The sequence below is a fragment of the Amblyomma maculatum genome, chromosome 1 (genome assembly GCF_055883805.1).
Source record: "Amblyomma maculatum isolate TAMU_Amacu chromosome 1, ASM5588380v1, whole genome shotgun sequence".
Taxonomy (NCBI): Eukaryota; Metazoa; Arthropoda; class Arachnida; order Ixodida; family Ixodidae; genus Amblyomma; species Amblyomma maculatum.
Window position 1 is genome coordinate 286,266,396 of NC_139344.1, and position 19,927 is coordinate 286,286,322.

At 43.3% G+C, this 19,927-nt stretch overlaps 1 protein-coding gene and 1 pseudogene across 4 annotated transcripts in view; both read right to left on the reverse strand.

Moving 5' to 3' along the window:
* LOC146206743 (transcription elongation regulator 1-like) overlaps positions 1–19,927 on the reverse strand; it is a 294,887-nt gene that overhangs the window by 18,736 nt on the left and 256,224 nt on the right. For all 4 annotated transcript variants that reach the window (XM_084591554.1, XM_084591557.1, XM_084591555.1 and 1 more), the window contains 3 exons: positions 11,268–11,474; positions 9,047–9,204; positions 8,913–8,973 (listed from right to left, as the gene is read on the reverse strand). In XM_084591554.1, coding sequence (XP_084447680.1) covers positions 8,913–8,973; positions 9,047–9,204; positions 11,268–11,474 — 426 coding nt within the window. The remainder of the gene's footprint in view (positions 1–8,912; positions 8,974–9,046; positions 9,205–11,267; positions 11,475–19,927) is intronic.
* LOC146206744 (uncharacterized) lies at positions 17,578–19,120 on the reverse strand (annotated as a pseudogene).

Here is a 19,927-nt window from a genome sequence, read left to right on the forward strand (position 1 = left end):
TTACATCAAGGCTGCTATGTTTTAGCTGCCCAAACGAAGTAACAGGTTTGTGGAATACTGCTGCGAACTTGTAAATTACGACTTAAGGAAATAAGCAAGAAATTCTAGCAACAATAGTGCTAACAAGGGCACCAGATGGTATTTTGTATATCAGGAGCACATAATGAGTGATAGCAAACGGGCGCGAACACATTTTTTTTTTTCGTGTGCTCAAAGAGCGAGGGCAGTGCCTAGTACTTAAAGCTGTCGCCAGATGTTGCCACTGGTATCATCATCATCATTCAATGTTTGCAAACTGAGACAAGAGAGTGTTAATATGAGTCTTAAAGATCAGCTGATCAAGGGACTTTAACGGAGAGGCCGTATTTTAGTGAACTAGAATTAGTCGCATGCCTGCATTGCCAACACCGGCCCAGCTACTTGGCTGCGGCAATCTTTGCTCGGGCTTCACGTATGCGTACCATATTTACTTGCATACTTGCATGAGAGTTCATCTCCCACACAAAAATAATAATAATAATAAAAAAAATAAAATAAAAAGCAAGTTGTTAGCGCATTTCTTTGTTTCCCGCCGTCGCAGTCCAGCGTATTTCCTGGCAACGCGCCAAGGTGCTCCGCAATGAGAACAGCACGGTGTGTCTCTAAGCATTAGCCCTAGTGGTGGGGTGAAGAGTGCCTGCGGTATTGCTCGGCTCGACCCTTGCGTAAGCCTGGTTTTCAGTATGTTCGCGTTATCACGCAGCGACTGGGGTGGGCACCGTCAGCTACCACAAAATTATTGGAACATGTGATAGCAGCAAGCGCCTTTTGAAGCGAATGATGTTGAAAACCGCCGTCATAATCGCGGTTGACCGTTTTTTGACAACTGATGGCTAGGATAGACGACTCGTAAAAAAAAAAAAAGAAAAATCCAAAGTTTTTCCACATACTGAACCTTCCCCTCAAACTCGCGTAAAGTTTTCTTGAAAAAAAAAAAAAAAAAAAAAAAAAAAAAAAAAAAAAAAAAAAAAAGGTGGGTTCACTACTTAAGTAAATACAGTATTTCCGGTTAGCACTTTGTTGTTGCGACTGGCCAGTGACATGTCATGACGTGTCCTAAAACTTTCGCACTGCGGGTTTTGTATGCATGCGATTGATGGCGCAGTGGTATGCTCCTGTCATCATATTGTTTCGATCGCAGATTCCAGACTGCTGGCAAAATTGGCATGTAAAAATGCAGATTTAAAATGTGGTGCATCAGGGCTGAAGTTGTAGTTCTCATCTGATTGTTACTGTGGCTGCTGGTACATGCATGTGATGTGTGAGGACTTGTTAAGGGGGGACGCGGGCTTTGAAAGTCGAAAAATCGCGAAAAAGTCGGCTTTTCAAGAAGTACATATCTCGGCTGTATATGTTATAAACTACCTTTCCTATAATTATAAACGCCTAATTCATCGTGGAACTGCTTTAAATTAAATATACAACTGGGCGCGGCAGCCCCAGAGTCGCGAACGAACGGCAAAAGTACCCAAACTTCGCGCGCGCGCCATTTCTCTGCCGCTGAACCGAGCGCCGCCATCTTGGTCTTGTTTTGTTTGTGAATGCTTGCCCTTTTCCATATTGCCTTCGCCGGCGGCGTCCGCGGCTTAGCAGAAGCGTGGCTCGCTTGTGATTGGGGGCCTCACAGGGATTGTTGAGCTTCCCGCGTCTCGAATTTGGGCTGTGATTGGACAAAGCGCGCTTCGTGAGAACGCAGGGGATCGCGCGACTGCTATTGGCTGCTGCGCGCGCTGATGCGGTAGTGCCTCCCCGGCGCGTCGTCTGCTCCGGCTTGCTACTGAGCTGGCGTTCTTTGTACGCTCGCTGAATCGCTCCACGTTTCACCATTTTGAGATCGCCGTGATCATCGCTCATTACGAATTCTGGTGGCGTGTTTTGAATGGCTATGTGCACTTTGTGGATTATTGCACGGTCGGCCACGATGCGCGCTAAGAAGTTCAAAACACTGCATACGTCGTCGTTCTGTGAATGCCGTCCGAATCGCGTTAGCGAAAAGCGCTGTCAACGGGCGCAGAGACTCTTCTATTAGTGCTGCTTCTGCTACATCACTACTAGACCGACTGCGCTGCCACTTCCAACTGCGTATCTTTCGCGTCAACGTAAGGAGCCGACGTTTGAAGCGTGCCTGCTGTACCGACCTTATCAACCTCGGCGATCTCGGCCTCCCGTATCGCGTCTGTCATCGCAAGCGATAACGCGTCGTCAGCGTCGTCCGCTGTTCGCATGAAAATGCACTTTCCGAGGGAATCAGGGAGGTGGAGGCACAACGTGCTGCACTGAAAAACAAACTTTAGACTTGAAAATGCTGTTTTAAACTTCAAGGGCCATTTTCTCAGAATGAATTTTTTTCATGGTATGGTTGCTTATTCCCGCAATATTTCTGGAACCGCTAATCGGATTCCCACCTGGTTTTTTTTATTGTGTGCCTGAATAAATTTCCGAGGGCAAGACAAGTTCATTTTTTCAAATTATTGAGTCTGGAATTTATAATAAACAATCAAAATTAGGCTAATGCAAGTCCAATTAGTGGCACTAACTTCAATGCACTGCTAAAAGTTTTCGGCAGGGAAATTAAAAAAAAGCGCTCTGTCTTGCCCTGTGGTATCTATTCAGGAACCTTCATAATGAATTTCATAGTGCCAACACATTTTGCAAGTTCACCAGGCATGGAACAAGGAACCCATGTGAACCATTCTGATATACTTCTCTAATTTGAGTACCAATGTGCGCAGCTCCATGAAACTTTGCAGTTATTCAAATGGCTGTGCCATGAGTCTACCCTGAAAATTTCATTCAATTATCTCAAGAAACAACAAAGTTGGTATTCAAAGGTAGCCTCCCCCCTTAAATTGACAGTGCGGCATAAAATAGGTTCGTTAAATAGAGAAAAAAATACATGATATTTAGGGCAAAAAAAGAAAAATTTGTTACATTGCGAATTTCGTTACACTGAGGTTTGTTATATCGAGGTTCGGCTGTACTAGATATCAAAAACCAAAATATGCGTGTTAGGACTGGTGGTAATAGCATCACCTTACCCTAAAAGTTGCAGCAAACGAGCAAAAAAAGTGCACTCAAATTATGTTGCAGGACCCCTTTAGAGATGGGACTCAGCTGTGATACTGACGGCCTTTAATTTAAAGCGCTCAGATTCCAGATCAATTCAACAAGCTTTAGTCAGTCATTTATTTGATCATGCAATAATTAATTTCTGTCATGCACAATATGTACATCTTGCTGTACAACCCACATGCTCAGAATGCGGCGATGTGCCTACCACAGGTTTTAAAATAAAAATCTGTAACCAGTAAACTCCAGTCAAACCAATGGAGATAAATGCGAAATGATGCACCATCCTGCCTTTTAATGCCTTTGTTACATGGAAATTTTCAACGGCAGTTCAGCTGGCTGCCAGTCGAATTGAACAATAGTTAGCAATGGTTTGCGGGGTTTAACGTCCCAAAGTGACTCAGGCTGTGGAGACGCCTGCATCGAAAAGCGGCCGCTGAGCCCGGGATTCGATCCTGCAACCTTGGAAACAGCAGTCGAGCACCGTAACCACTGCGCCACCCCGGTGGGGTCATTTAGCAATGTTACATGGCAACACCAACTGCAGTTGAAATCCCGATAGCAGTTCAGTTCAACTGAGGTCGGGGGTCACAGTTGAATCGGTCAACTGACAAGATGGCTGTGTCAGCGGACAAGTTGCATTGGTAGAGTCAGTTGCATTTCCAATCGCTAAGTGTTCTCAAATCACACAGAAGTTGTTGTCTAGCTCATACAAGTCTCAGCCTGCAATTTAACTAATCAAACTAATCAAACCACAAGCACGAGTTTAGTTGTGGTGTGCTCAAAACAGGAAATGTGTGCAGGAGGTGCAATTCAATAATATAAATCATGCAAATACAGTCAAACCTCGATACAACGAACACGCATATAACGAATTATTGAATATATCGAATTCTTCCGAAATATTTTTGTCAAACATGTATTTTTAACTTCCCATAGTGAACGCAGTTAGGCATAAAATGGATATAATGAACTTCGGAGGCTTCGTTGCACTACAAGCGTGTTGTGCGGCGCAGCAAACGTTCAGGACTACCTTGCAGGCGCTGACAGCGCCACAGACGCCACGTTGGCATTGAGAGTTGATAGCCAAAGGAATCGTTTGCATCTCACAATTGCTGACAGCGCCCCTTCAGCAGCAGTGTCAGCGGCGCGATCGAATGTTGCTTTTGCCTTTTTGCGTTTTAGTGTTAGCAGCGTCGGGCGTGGTTGGCGTGGCCATTGTAGCGTTCGGTGGACGCTGCGTCGGTCGTCTGTGTCGAGTGTGGTGCGTGGGTGTGCATAGCACTGTGTGGCGATGAACGTGCAGCACTGATGTTAAAGACCCAGCTCGAGATAAAATCAGGGCCTTCAAGGCAGTTTACAAGAGGAGACTGACAGACATGAAGATCGACTTGCTGGGAGCATTAAAGCGGCATTGGCATACCTGTCAACCTAGCAACATGAAAACTTGGGAGACCACCGCAGCGGTGACGAGGGGGGGTGGGGGGTAATTTGTTTTTTTTTGTAGTTTAACCATTCAGAAATTATTGAGGCTGAAACATCAGAAAGAGGTGAGAGTGGCGGCCCGCTAGTTTATTTAAACTTAACTCTGTATTTATAGGCTCGTGAAAGCCCCTGGACACCTGGTGCTTGCAGTGGAATGGGAGGCCAACTTTACTTGTGAAGTGACCAGGCAGTTGCAGACTTCGCAAGCTTCAAGAACTTGCCAGAATACGCCCGCTCAAAACAACGTCAGGTTTGGTGACCCTTCACCATGAGGAGGTCACTGAGAGCCTTGTTGGAAAGCGAAGAACAGGATTTGGTTCTTGCCTTAACTGTGCTAAAGATCCGCTCCCATTCAGCATTGCTGTGTGGAATGGCAAGTAGTTGCAGCTTTGCCACTCTGAATATCAATCCTCTCTTTATTTAGATCTCTTCAGGAACATCATATGCCTGCAGCTCTGCAAATTCTACTTCCAGGGCATCCAAGGCCTCTTCTCTCGACTCGTTCTTCTCCTGGGGGAGAAGTTGCGGGAAAGACTCAACAAAGAAGCAAAGGCTCTTGAAGGATGCGCTGCTAAAAAACTTCAAATTGGCGACTTCTGCTTTCTTCAAGGCTTCATCTTACAGTGGAAATTTGTGCCTTATGTAGTCACATGCCACAACAGCGTATTGCCGAAAACTGCTCCTTGTCGCTGGTAGGCAGCCTCTCCACAACAGATGATGTGCGGCTCCCAAGGACCAGATCTTCATTGGCTTTTTGGTTCTTTATACCTTGGTAGGCAACCTCCAGTGATGAAGCACATGCCTTCATGGCAGAGGGATAGACAAACCTAGCCATAAGATCCCTTAGGAGCTGCACCAAGAGACTGGAGTTGATGAACTTGAGGTGTCTGGGATTGAAGTTGGCAGTTGACCTTTTCAAAAACAGGGTTCACACACTTCAAGAAAAAGCCATATGCCAAGTTTACGTCAGAGGACAGGAAATAGAACAACCGTTCTTCACGGGTAAAGCTGGCATGTCCTGTACCCTCAACTGAAAGCTTCACTCTCTTGACCAGAGTTGCATTCATCTTGACTCGTGGCTCCTTTGTTTTCGGTGATCTTGCTCAACTTCATCAGCTTATCGTCTCCCAAAGCTGTAGCTCTTTTGAAGATCTGATACGACCCTAGAAAGGGTAGAAGCTGCAGGCTTTTTGGCTTATATAATAATGGTTATATAATAGGACGTTGTAGGATTAACGCTTAGCTAAAGCGCAAAAAAAAAAAAAAAAAAAAAAAAAAAAACGCTGGGCTGTGGCGGCCACTTTTCGGGAGATGTGAGGTCGCATCCGTACAATCGGGAGATGTAATCAAAATTCAGGAGACTCCCGGACAATTTGGGAGAGTTGGCAGGTATGCATGGGACAGCTGAAAGGTGAAACAATTGCCAACTGCTTTCGGCGTGCAGGTTTTGTTCCAGCAGAGGCCCGTGCATCAAGTGACGAAGGGACGATCCTGACGAAGCAGAAGCAGAGCTCCGCGAGTTCGATGAGGTCTAGAATGATTTTTCGCGTTTTGTTGGTGACATTCCCGCAATAATGACTGTAGAAGACTTTGTAGGTGGCGACGACATCGCAGTGACCACGGCTGTACTGAAGGACGCCGAAATCGCTGCACAAGTTTCTGAACATCCCGCAGACGAAGCTCAGGCTGACCCTGCAGACGATGAGAACATTCCGACTTCACAAGAAGCGCTTGCTGCATTGGATTTACTGTGCCGCCACTGCAGTGCTATTGATGGCAGTGGGTTTGCCCTTGTTGAGTGTTTGCTAACTGTGGAACAGGGCGTGATACGGAACGCGATCAACACAAAAAAGCAGGCAGCGATAACGCAGTTCTTTGCGCGTAAATAAATGAACGTGACCCAAGCAGTCAAAATGCGATTTGGAGCAACTTTTTAAGCAGTAAAAAATGACTTTGGAGCACATTGGAGCAGCTTGACAAGCAATTTGGCCTTGTGCGATTTGGATTTGTGTGCCGTTTCTAAAAGGGCTCACCAAGAAGCCAATATATCAGCTAAGCTATTGTAAACAAATTGATTTACAGCCCGTATATTGCCGTTGCCTTCCTTGTCTGTTATTGCAAGTTGTTCTGCAGCAAGGAAGAGTATGCAACACTAAGAAAGCAAGTAATACATGCATTATCTATATCTCAAGTATTTACTAAAAAAAAAATGAGTATGCGTCATCATGAAGCATTTTATTCAGAAGAAAAACAAGCCCAGCTTTTCCAGATATCACTTCTCCAAAATTGCAGCACCCTCAAAAATGTTTTGAGAAAACAAGGCAAAACATGTCAGAACATGTAGATTTAAATTATGGCAAGGTCTGACATATCAATATGATCAGAAATGGTTGGAAAGTAAATTAAAGCAAAAATAATGTTCTATACCAATTTGAGCCAAAGTTACACCATAAAAAAACCCTCATAGGAAATGTCCATTTTGGTGCCAAGACAATCTTTTCAGTAAGTTTTCCCGTATGGTTATTACATTTACGCTAATGCCAAAAGATACACGAGGTTAGCTTTCTAGCAAAAGAAAATAACTGTAGCAAGAGCAGGACCAGAAATATCGATCTGGTGACTGTCCAAATTTTTTTTTTTTTTAGAAATCGGCGGAAAACGTTTTGGGCATATTTTGAATTACCAAGGCTAACACAATTTGATAAAATGAATTATGACTGGTTTTTGGTGAGAATGCAAAGCTTCCCATCGAGATAATTGCCCCTGCAACTCAGAAGCAAATTTATTTCGACAAAGTTTGCGATTCCGCATGCCGCTCGTGACGCCGTTTTGCAATCGCGCTACCGCCACGCAACTAAGTTTTTGGAGTGCTCGACCTGTCGTGTCCATGAAAACTGCCTAGGTATCCCTTTTTCATCTGCATAGTCATGATTCAATGCTCGCACGCGGCAAGAATCGCCTCGAGGGAATCGTTTTGGTGCCGAGCACCACCGGCTACGCCCTTATCGGCCCATTGCGGAGCGTCGGCACTTCGTGGCTGACTGCTGATAATAGAATGCCGCGTTACCAGCGCACCTCTTATTTGTACCTTTCTTCGTTTTTTAGGCCAGTACGACGCTCGAACCTAAATTTTCCTCGTTTTACGCCATGGTCGTCATGACGGAACATCGCTAAACCAGCTAGGCCGAACTACGTTACCTGTGGCTGAGACGACCAAAACGGAATGATGCCCGCCATCGACATGCAAGCGAAAACGCTCGCGATTTTTGCTGCGGCGACACAGAAACCTTGTTTTGAGCTGCCGCTCTGGCTCGAGCGGCGAGAGGGACGCAGTTCCAACAAGTTTGAAATTTTTCGCTTTGTCGTTGCCGCTCGTCACTGAAATGGCTCAATCACTTGCATGTGAGCGAGCTGGCCTTAACGCTTTTTATTTTCTCCAAATTCCTGGGTGCAAAAGTGGAGGGTGGGTTCATTATGCGAGTGGGTTGATTACGCAACAAATACGGTATCGTTTTTTCGCATCGCAAGTGTCGTCACAAGCCGATTTCTGTATATCGAATTATCGATATATCGAACTATTTCGCGATCCCTTTCGAGTTCGATATATCCGGGTTCGACTGTATTTTGTTAAAGAATTTCAAAAGGTCCTGAAGTTGGTTGTTTGCCAGCAGAGAGTACTCTATTTCATGTTTGTGCCACCAGTTGTCGGGAGTCTATGCTTTTTGGCCATGTTCTTGAATTTAGAAAAAAAAGGCTGTGTGCAGTAGAACAAACAAGTGGGACAGAAACTGCTGCGAAGAAGTGTTCCCCTATTATATTTGCTAGTTTCACAATTGCTGCTTGAATACCAGGTGCTGTTAGAAAAGGGATTGTAAACTGTGAAAATTTGCCATTTAGTTTCCTAACCTGCTCACACTTTTTTTATGCAGTTGAGCTGTTTATAAACAATACATATTTTCTTCACGAGTTTTTTCCGCCATTTCGTCGGATGTAGCGTGCTTCTGCTCTTGATTTTTTTCAATTTTCTTATTCATGTATTAAGTTGTCATAGGTACGGTATCCAAGGAACATTCCACACATCTTATTTTGTTCCTTTTCTGCATTCCTGTATCCTGGAGATTATTATGTAGAGCTTCCCTGCTAACGCATAAAGTGGCATTCACATTCATCGCAATAATATTAGCCACAACTCTCTGACCCACACACAGTTGATGTCCTGTTTATCGGACGTGAGCAAAACACGCACAAGGTATATGGCATAACAGGTTTCCCTTTTGAATAAGAAATGCCACTTCCATTGATGACAATATAGCACATACCTCCAGTACTTTTTGTATGTCCGACAAGTGCTGCTCAGATTCTTCAATTTGCTTTTTGGACCTGCATAATAGGAAAGATATTTTGTTATGTGCAAGGATCTCCCTTTCAGCAGCTGATAAAATAAATAACTTACTTGTATGTTATTGTCTTGGTTTCTTTCAGCAACTCACGGAAGTCAGATTTAGCAGCAGCCATTTTATCTTTCAAGTATTCTTTAAATTCTTTCTCGCATTTGCGTTCACTGGATGAAAACTTGGCATACCGTGGATCATCGCGGATAAGCTTTTTAACCTGTAAGAAGACAGAGATACGGTAGATTCCTTTGTGCAGACAGAGGAGGCAAACTCTTTGAAAATAAAAGTCTTAACTTGTCTTTCAATGTGCATGTTTTTTATTTATTATTTATTTATTTTATTTATTACAATAACTCAAAAACAGCCTAACAGAAAGCCACAAAAAAACGTTACGAGACTGGCAATGGTGCTTTAGCTACACACATCAACAGCATTTATTTCTGGGCCATTGCACACCAAACCATTGTTTTCTCAGCATCTGAGATTGAATCAGAAAAGATCGCACGTTCCCCATGGTTTAAAATTACACATACTGGATTACAGCGTAGACCATTCATAACGTAGGTAACGGGGCCAAGAAAATCTGCACTATAAGCGGTATTGCGTTATAACAAAAACATTAGATTTTCAGGTCAAAATACACATCAGGTGAATAGCTTCCGTTTCAAAACTCTGTATTAATCAGTGAACGAAAAGCAAACCCCTAAGTCAGCTGCATGCTTAGATTACTTTTACCACACCGCGTGCAGGGCGACGGCGAAAATTACAGCGACCACCACCGCAAAACTGGGTATGCGCTTGTCATCAGCGCATGTCTAGCCACATGAAGGCACTTGCGCTAACCACTGCAATAGCACTCCATGCGGTATATATTAAAACATCACTTTGCTTTTTTTCCTTTCTAAAAGCATGCGAGGAGTCTTGGAATAAGTTTTGGAGGCCTCATAGGTGTGTGACGAATTGCAGCAAGCTGCAACTTACAGGAACATGCAGCTAGTGGTGCCTGCTATCAAGAATGCATGCAATGCCGGTTCGATGGCAGAGCATTATTGAAATTTTTCATAGCTTTTGACCTATAATCGAAATAAAAAGTCTGGAAAATCAAATTAGAGAAGTTTCAAACGCCTGAAATTTTGGTTTGTGTTATATATTGAATCTATGGAGAGCATCACAATGCCACGGCAGTGTTTAAATAATCAGGGAGGTTCGGAAAATTGACGTGGTAAAAGTCATACAAGAGCCTAGTGCGGAGCAATGGGATGCAATGCTGGCCAGCGACCGCTGTGAAGACCAAAGAGGTCTGATACAGCGTGCTCTACGGGCGGCGGAAGCAAGTGGAGCCCTGGAGTAAGGACACCAACCAGTGCTGAAGGCTTCACAAAAGGAGCAACCGCGAAGAATACCCTGATCAAATAAGTTATTCAATAAAAAAAAATTGGAAAATTGGGCACCTGAAAAATTGTTCGGCAACTGTATTTTGAATTATTACTAATTTGAACATTTTTTTGTCCTTTGAAGGCCAAATTAAAGAGAGTTTACTGTATTTCTGAAGTATCATGGAGGAAATTAGCAAGTTTTTAGATGCAAATCTTGAAGATCACATGGAACTGAGAGCAGGCAGCCACCATACCATTCTTGATGCTAGTTTGATTTTACCCAGTCTTCCATGGTTTTGCCTGGCTTTACCTTCTCTGCCCATTTTGTAGGCACATTGTGACCTATCACAGAAGCGTTTCTTTGGCCATGTGCGTGGTGAGCCATTGTGCAGTTCGAATTATTGACATTTCATATATATAGACTTCTATGCCGCTTGGCTGAATTATGTAGTAAAATTCAAATTATCCAGAAATTCGAATTAAGTTGCTTTCAGTGTACCATGAAAGCATGGCTTCAGCTTCATAAAAAAAATTTGTCAACCATTTTTAGCAGCTGACATACTCTGAACTCTTATTAATCACGCCACTTTTTGGACCGCACTCATGCCGAAAGATTGGCCACTGACTGTATTTGTCACCCAGAAGCAGTGCTGCCCTTGAACTTTTTAAAACCAACCCTTGATTAAAGAAATGACCAAATTATCTAATGCCTTGATTAAATAAAGAGACAGCAATTAACAGAAAACAGTGTCCATTCAGAACCACAGCTGGCAATGCCAAGTGGAGCAGGTAGGGCTTCACACAGGCCTAAAAGTCTCGGACAAATATAAGAGACCGCCAAGTCCCCACATAACAGCCAAATTAGACAAGGTTTTGAAGAAATATCAGACTGCAGCATGCAAACCTCCTTCCAGGTGGAGCTTAGCGTGATGCCTGCAGTCTCATCAAGCAGATCTCGATACTTGTCTTTCTTCTTGCGTTGCAGCTGCTCGAGGTGCTCTGTGAAGAGCTTCTCACGCTCTTCACGCTCTAGTGATTCCACCAGGTCCCAACGATGGTCCTTGCGAAGAGTGCGCTTAGCTTCGCGCCATGATGCATCTGGATTTCGCACCTGCAAGCAACCATTTTTGAACTGTAGAAACCACCACCAAGGTGTTTGCGCTTCATAGCCAATTTGAAGGCACAGCTACAGCAGTGAAGGTGGCAGAAAAACCTCGATACATTTTTTAAAATGTGAGAAAGAAACTTATTATCTGGGAAAACGTATTGCCACGAACTATTCAATTCTTTATTTGTTCTTTTCGGCAGCCGCCAGCATGCGGCCTTATCACTGTGACTCCACCGCGCACATCGCTACTGTATTCTTTGTTTGTTAATGCTAGTTATTGCGAGACGACGCTTTATCATTTTCTTTGTCATGCAAGATGCGTCGAGATGCATCTCGAAAGTAAAAGTGGGGGGTGGGCTCATTATACGAGTGGGTTGATTACGCGACAAATACGGTATCATTTTCTACGCTCGCAAGTGGCGCCTCAAGCCGATTTCTGTATATCGAATTATCGATATATCGAACTATTTCTCGATCCCCTTTGAGTTCGATATATCCGGGTTCGACTGTATACAAACACAATTTGTTGAAATTTCGAATGCAGTAACGGGGAAATCATGTAATCTGGAAACATAATAACTGAGAGAAAAATAGTGAAACTCTATGGGAGGTGTTTTACTACCTGCGATTTTGAGCGTATGAAATGGGAAATCGTATTAATCGGGAACATATTAACAAGGTTCAACTGTAATCAAAACAAGAGTTTCAGTGTGCATTTCCAGCCTGACTACTGGAGAGCATACTAATAAATGAAGGGTTACATCTGCAAGATGACAGACTGCATTGGTGTGACCTTATGATAAAGGGAATGTGTGTAAGAGTGCCAAGCAAATAGCAGACAAAACCAACAAGAATGACTTCAAGCTCATTATCAGCTAACAAGACGGAGAAAGCAAATTAGCTTTTGGGTCATTGCATTAGAAATGTTCCAGGCCCCAATAGCGGCCATCACCGATTCTCTTGAAAAAAATTGGGGTAATTGTTGATAGTATGAATACTGTTTTCGTAAAATAATTTGGAGAAATGTTTTTTTTTTTCCACATGAGACTTTCGAAGTTTTCGTGAACACGCAAAACCTGCTTGAACTTAAATATTTTTAATTCAGGTACGAAAGCAGATACAATAATAAATTTTATTTTATAACTTTGCACATGTATCATTGTTTAATGCAACTTATTAAGTGCCCCCATATAAGGCCTTTTTCAGTTTTCTTGGTTCAAAAAAGAAGCAAAAAATTGTGTTTACAGTATTTTTTTATTGTGAAATTCGTTCATGTTTCAGTCACAATAAAATTTTACATCATTCACCAGTTGGTGGAGTTGATGACAAAAATAATTTAAACCTTCTTCAAGAAGTACTTTTTAGAAAAATCAGTCTCAAATTTGGCAAAAAGCGGTACTTTTGTTAAATTGAGAGTTTATTAAACACGCAAGCTCCTCAGCTTGCAATCCAGAACTTTTTTCTTGAGTAAATTTTGCCTAAAGCAAGAAAAACATTCTTGAAGTTCACAATCAGTGTCACTGCTCAGCACTGCTGAACTGTGCTTTCACTGCATAAGACCTACACGTCACAGTTCAATTTTGGAGTGCCTATAACTCTTGATCCAATGTATGTGGATGAATAATATTTCCTAAGCAAAAAATGGCACTAAAATCACCATCTACTCAATTGTCGTGTCTTTTTTACGCTCTAATAACCTTTTAATAATACACATTTGTGTGAGGCAAGCAAACCGTGAACAATTTCAGGTCTTAGTCTAGACGGGAGAATTATCAGACATGAGAAACATTCTGCATGTTGCTGATTCATTGTTTCTTGCATAAAACAGCTGAGCTTTTTACGGGTCATGCCTGAGCCTGATTCTCGCTACTAAGCGTCAACGGCAGCACATCCTTTTTGAAGTAAATTATGCTCACGTGATGCTCCATCAATGAGCAGCGTCAGCATTACTTTGTCACGCATATCCTCAGTCTAACCAAGCTTGCCACCTTGAAGCAGTTTTCGAAAGTCATCGCGAAATGAAAAATTCAAGCGTTGAACAGATGAGGGGATGACAACACAAAAGGCAGAGTTGACGAATGTAGAAAAATTTCCTGTTTGCACGTTTACCCTCCCATTATATGCGTCCGTGGGGCCCATTCAAGCCATCATTTCGCTTTGCTGTCAAACAGAAGGAAAGAAATTCTGCCTCTGTCACATAACAGGCGTGACATCAATGCTTTCTTTGCATTCCTGCCCACACCCAGGCCAAAAAAAAATGTGTCAAACTCTATAAGGTGCATCGTTCAAGATAAAATTTTGTTGGCGTTAACTGATTGAGAAAGTACTTGCTTGAGAAAAAGATAAAGTAAACATGCGTCCCAAGAAAAGGCCAGCACCGGACAAGCGTTATGCAGTGAAAGCAGAGTTTGGCAGTGCCTAGCAGTTACACTGATTGTGAACTGAGGAGCTTGTGTATTTAATGAGCTATGTCAAATATTTTTATCTTGAGGGCTTACAATGTTTAGTTTACCCCTATATTTAACAAAAGTATATCTCTTTTTGCCAAATTTGTAACTGATTTTGCCAAAAAGTACTTCTTAAAGGAGTATAGAATCCAATTATTGAAGCGTCAGAAGGAATACGATTGCTTTCTTGATTATACAGAGATGCTCCCCAAGTAATCCCAACCTCTCATTTTGCTGTGAACATATTTTAATTTGATTTTAAATACTAGCTAGGCAAAGACTCCGTTTTTCAAAACCTATGGACTGTGACATCTCTGCCATGAAAACGTGTACATAGGCAAACAACATGACGTCATCAAACAGCTGTGACATGGAGTAAGCAGAGCAAAGACCAGTGATGACACAGGATACCTCGCCATGTCTGCCCTGTCTGTATCGACCGGGCACTCCAGGCAAAGCTCTGCGCTTCTGCTCGCTTGACTCGATAGATTTTCACACTGTCTTCGTTGTTGCATGTTACAAGTACTTCACTTGACGTTGATTTAGCGGTCGGCATGTTTTTCAAGCGCAGATCGGACTACAAAAAGAGGAAGCACAATTTATTTACTCGTTTCATTGACGCCGCACTCGTGCAACTTGAGCCTGGTGTGCATTAGGGCTGCCTGCTATCCTGCACAAGCGCACAGCTTTCGACAACGGCGGCTCCCGCTGGCGCTCCGGGAGACGTGAACTATGCCGCCGCTGCCCGCCTGCCCTAGACGTCGCTGGGCCTAGCTGGTTTCACACAGAAGCGGCAGCGGACGGCACTTCGGAAGCACTTCGGAATGGGTTAACGCTGCAATAAACGTAGGACTTTTGGGCCGCTCTACTGGAAAGTCTATCGCATAAAAGATACAGTTTTGATTCGCAAGACGCCTTCAGCAGTGGAGCTAGCACACGTTATGGCGAGTCGCACTGGACAGCAGCAGCAAGTAGATGTGGAAAAAACGCTTGCTTGTATCGCTGTAATCACTCTACCAGCACCTCAGTATTGGTTAAACAATCCTCCCAAATTATTCGTTATTCATGGTCCTTTGTACGGAGTTGTGATGCACGCGAATAAACAGTGATCCGCAAGAGATTACTGATAGCGGAGGCTATCGGAGCCGATCGTGGCGGCCACGGCGAACGTTCGTCACAGCTTTGCATGCCCAGATCGCATTGACAACGCCAGATGGCGCCACATGCTTGGACGGCGGCACTCAGGCCTGCCGCGTTGGAACTAATCAGCGCATGAGCATGGGCAGCATGGGAGTTAAGCTAGTCACGGTAGCTGACGTCTGATCGGGCCAGTGGTTTTTTTTGTTCGTTTTTTTTTTACTGCTAAAACCATTTTTTTTTTTTTTTTTCCGGACGCCAGCTTGGAGCTCACAGCGCCAACAAACCAGGCTGAGAGAGCAGCATCTTCATAGTAATCAGTATCTTTGTTCAACATGTATAACCCACGGATATTTCCTGCATTCCAACCACCAAGCTTTCGTGGCTGCTGTTGGTTCCTGCCACGGTGTAAGAGTATTTAGGTGGGGACACAGCACGGGTGAGGTACTGAATGCAAGTTTCCAGATAAAGTACCAGCCGCTCTCCTCCGAACCGGTCCGCTGATCATAGCGTCAGCGCCGATGTAGCGGTGAATCTTCGCCAGAAGAAAAAAAAACATACATCAACGGCGCCGTTCCGATAGCAACCAGATGATACTGCAATGCGCGTTTCTCCTGCGCGAGCCATTCACGTGGCCCGCTTCTCCCTTGTCGCCAGGAGCATCAGCGTAGCACTTTATTCTTAAGCCGTGCACATTGCATCACTGCAGAAGCAAAGCCCAGAATAATTTATTGGCTTGTCAATACTATTGACCTAATTCTAAATCCTAACAACGAAGCGAAGAAAAGGTTGAAGTTGCACTTTATGTTGAAATATTGTGGAGTGAGCAGCTCATCAGTTAGCCATTAAGCCATGGTCATTCATTCCAAGGCGCTCTGGAAGCACAGTTTTCTCACTTTGGATAGCGTAAATAGGGCAGAGAAAGTGAATCCCTCGTGTGAATGGGAGAAAAATATGAATAATTTTGTAGGGTATTCTTAACCACTTAACAAAGAAATCCAACAGCGTCTCGTACTGCTTATACATCAAACAAATCGCTAACGTACAAACGACTGAATGGACGAATGGGATAAGCAAGCGAACAAAAGTATGGACGATTCACGCGTACGAAAACCGGAACAAATGCTGCCGTAATTTAAAGCTTTTTTATCTCAAACAAGCCCCACCGCCATCAATATTTGCACGAACCTTGTTGCCGTGATTTAAAGCTTTTTTATCTCGAACAAGCCCCACCGCCATCAATATTTGCACGAACCTCGCCTGCACGAACCACTGCACGATCCTCAAAACGCGTAAGCATTTGCGCCCGTCGTGCCCCTTTTGCACGGCGGGCAAAGATGAGCAGGCACACTGATGCGCAAACTAAAGAAGCAAAATCAAAGAACAAACAAAATGACCAATGGTTAATGCTTTGTTGTAAAAGTGCCGCCGCTTATTCGTGCAGCAGGTTCAAATTCCGCACGAAAAATTATTCACTTTCTGCGCTTTTATTTAAGCATGCACAAAGTCGCAGATTAACAAAACTGTGCTTAATAATGGACCTAGACAGAAACAGTGCGGCAAAAATATTTTTCTCTCATCATCGGCTACAGTTTACGACAAAATGGCCCTCAAAAAGCGTGTATTCTCCATAGGAAAGCATTGCCTCCCACTACGTCACAGGCCACTGAGCGAGCTGCCATCTTGTGCGGCTTAGACGAACTAGGGGCTTTATCTGGAACCGGCGCGGCCCGCTGTGGCCCCACCTATATATCTTGCACCGTGGTTCCTGCTTTTCAACTTGAGTCGCTGGCAAGCAGGTCAAAGTCAAAGTGTTCGCCAATGTCAATAACATCTGCACTTTCGGGCGAAAAAAACGTCTGAGAACTAATTATGCTACGCTGAAACACTGCTCGATGGCGACATTTGCTTGCACGAGCAATCGCAAGCAGACGAAAAGCGTTACCTGTATGCGTCATTAGATCGTGTGTGTACGTGTCGCCAGTCTTGCCATCAGGAGGCGCTCGTGCGGGGCGTGCTCGCATCTTTGACGTCATCGCGTGCTCGTGCTCGAAACAGAGACTGGACCTGATAAATGCCCTGATAATTAATTAAATGAGGCGTGTTGGGGCTTTTTGGGTCGAGTCCCTATGTTTTGGACCATGGTGGATCGTTTGAAGCACAAATCCCGAAACAGAAAATGTGTGTGTCTATACTCCTTTAAGGTATGAGGCCCCTTTTCAGAAGAAATGTTTTGGTAGCGAATACAAAGAGAAAATTAGTGATCTATATTTAAAGATTGCCTTTTGTATTCAAATCGGAGTGTTTAAATACACAAAAAAAAATGTTTTTTCATTTTTATTCTCGAAAAATGTACTAATAATGCATCCCACGCCAGCAGTCATAACTCACATGACTGCTACCACAAGAAAAATTCCTCTTGCAGTTATGTACATAAAGCCACCAGCTGTGCAATGAACTAAAATAATTGCGATACCATCAATTGTCGTTTTTTATTTAAAATACTACCAAAAACAACGGTTTTCAGCAAGGAATGTTTTTAAAACAAATGCAGCAATAACAAATCTTATCGCACAATTTTATTTTCTGTAGTTGGTTGCACAGCTTGATATATCAAGAATAGGTGTTCAAAGTTTTGTTAAAAAATCTATTCGAGGAAAAAAGTTATGAATGTTCGTGCAAGATGAAACGGCAGAAAAGTAAGTTTCGAGAAAAACAACAAAAAGATTTGATATAGTAGCTACAAAAGTCATACAGCAATATTCCGGAGGGTTAAAATCCACCACATTTGTAGCTCAGGTCCTCCTTTGTTTTGTCTTTACTTCATTTCGCTCGTGCGTCTGTTTGCTTTTTTTTCCTTGCGTTTCTTGCGGCATCGGTAGACTGACAGGAGGATTTCTTGATGCGCTGTTGGTCACCTGTCGAGCAAGCTTTCATTGTGTGGCGTCCAGGTTCGATCCCAATGTGTTTCAAGACATCCAGCATCCCTCTGTTGCCATTGTTAAAATGGCACACGGCATCATATAAGCCAAACTTCAGTGTTGGCAGGCTTACATAGACATTTTTAGGTACCCTTTGCCAGATCATGCCATTGAAACATTCATTGGCATTCTGTGTCTTGCCATGCAAACATTTCTTGAGGAGCTCGTCTGAACAAAGGTCTTTGTACACAACCTTTACCCTGTTCAGAACGTCATTTGAAAGACGTCGTTTTTGACCTCTCAAACATGCGGTAAGGTCCAACTGGCTCCATACCACCGGCAGTGCCTGTGTGGTTGGCATGACAAGCTGTGTGATTCGCCTTCCATTCCAGGAATTCGCTGCTTGTGGGACTCAGTTTGCTGTTAATCTGGCATGACTTGCCTGTGCTGGACAAAGCTTCCACATCAGTTATTTTTCCTGTATCCACAGATATCAAAGAAACACAGCCGTACAATGAAGAGTGGCCTCATTTTTGCCATGTGCCATCCCCTGACACTCTGCACTGATTACTGTTTACAGCCTTCTCCACTTCAGCTGCTGCATCAATCATTGACTTCGATGCAACCTCCTTTGCAGCGTCAGACACCTTCAAAGATATTTTATCATAAGCGGAATGCCACGGGGGTGGAGATATATTCATAATTTTGCAAAATTTTTCGCACCCGCATGCCCACTTCCTAGTTGTCGCATTACATATACAAGTCGAACATTGTTCTCCACTGAATGCCTTGACTTTTTTAATGAGAAGAAATGGTTCTCATAGCCACACACAATGCACACAGTAGCCAACACACAAGACACAGCTGCATAGGAGCACTCCTCAAGTTTCAAGGATGTTGCCAAGCACTCCAGACACGCAAGCGATGAAAAAGCATTTGATAGAATGTCAAGGTCAATTATCCTATTTCCTTCCGGCGTAGAATCCGATTTATAGTCTTTGTTGTCCTCCACATCGCAGAGTTTCAAGGAACTTGCTGAAGCACTCACGTTGGCGGTATTCGGTTCGTCGCCATCTTCACCTGTCGTGTGTCTATTTCCAGCAAACTTTCACTTTCGTCTCCTCTGCACTCTAAACTTTCCCATGTGGGTAAAGCACAAAAACAACGAAGTGAAATAGTTGAAGAACACGAGGCAGCAAGTAAGCACAGTCGGCAGATTCTTCAATTTGCGCGGGAACGCTTCAGGGTGCACAACTCACATGATCCGAGACGTTATGCGCCCCTCTTGTGAGCACTTTTGTTAATAAATGAAAGCAAAAATAAGCATACACGCTTAGAAAAACTTATGATTGTAAACTGAAAAATTATGATGCAAAAAAAGGTAAGTCCGCCAAAGGAGTCAAATATTTCTCGGTATGTAGAAACCGAAACTGTGTTAGTTTCGGTTTTGCAAAATGCACAGGGGGTTACAAATTTGGCTGTATCTTTTGAACGGTTTTAGTTAGAAGCATTTTTCTTTTTGCCAATCATACAGAAAGGAATGTGTAACTTGTTAAAACAATATTAAAAAAATTCATTTTTTAAAAAGAGTTAAGTTTTCAAAGTGGCTTCATACCTTAAGGTGGGACACGGCTCTTTGCGTCCAAAAATCCGTCTAAAAATCAGATTTTAGATTTCTTCATTTTTGCGGTCCTGAGCAGCTATATGCAAAATTTGGTTGAAAAATACCACCTATTTCGCATGTTACAGCGTAAAAAGTTGTGAATCTGAAAGCTTGGCCCTTTAAATTGAGGTCAAATCACACCGAGGTTTGATCGGCCGCAGATCGAGAATTACGCGCTCCACCAGGGTCATTTTAGTCTCGTTCAAAAGATCGTGATTCAGGCTATTACCATGTCATGATTGGCGTCCGTGAACGAACACCCAAAGCGGAAAACAAAGGGACAAAATT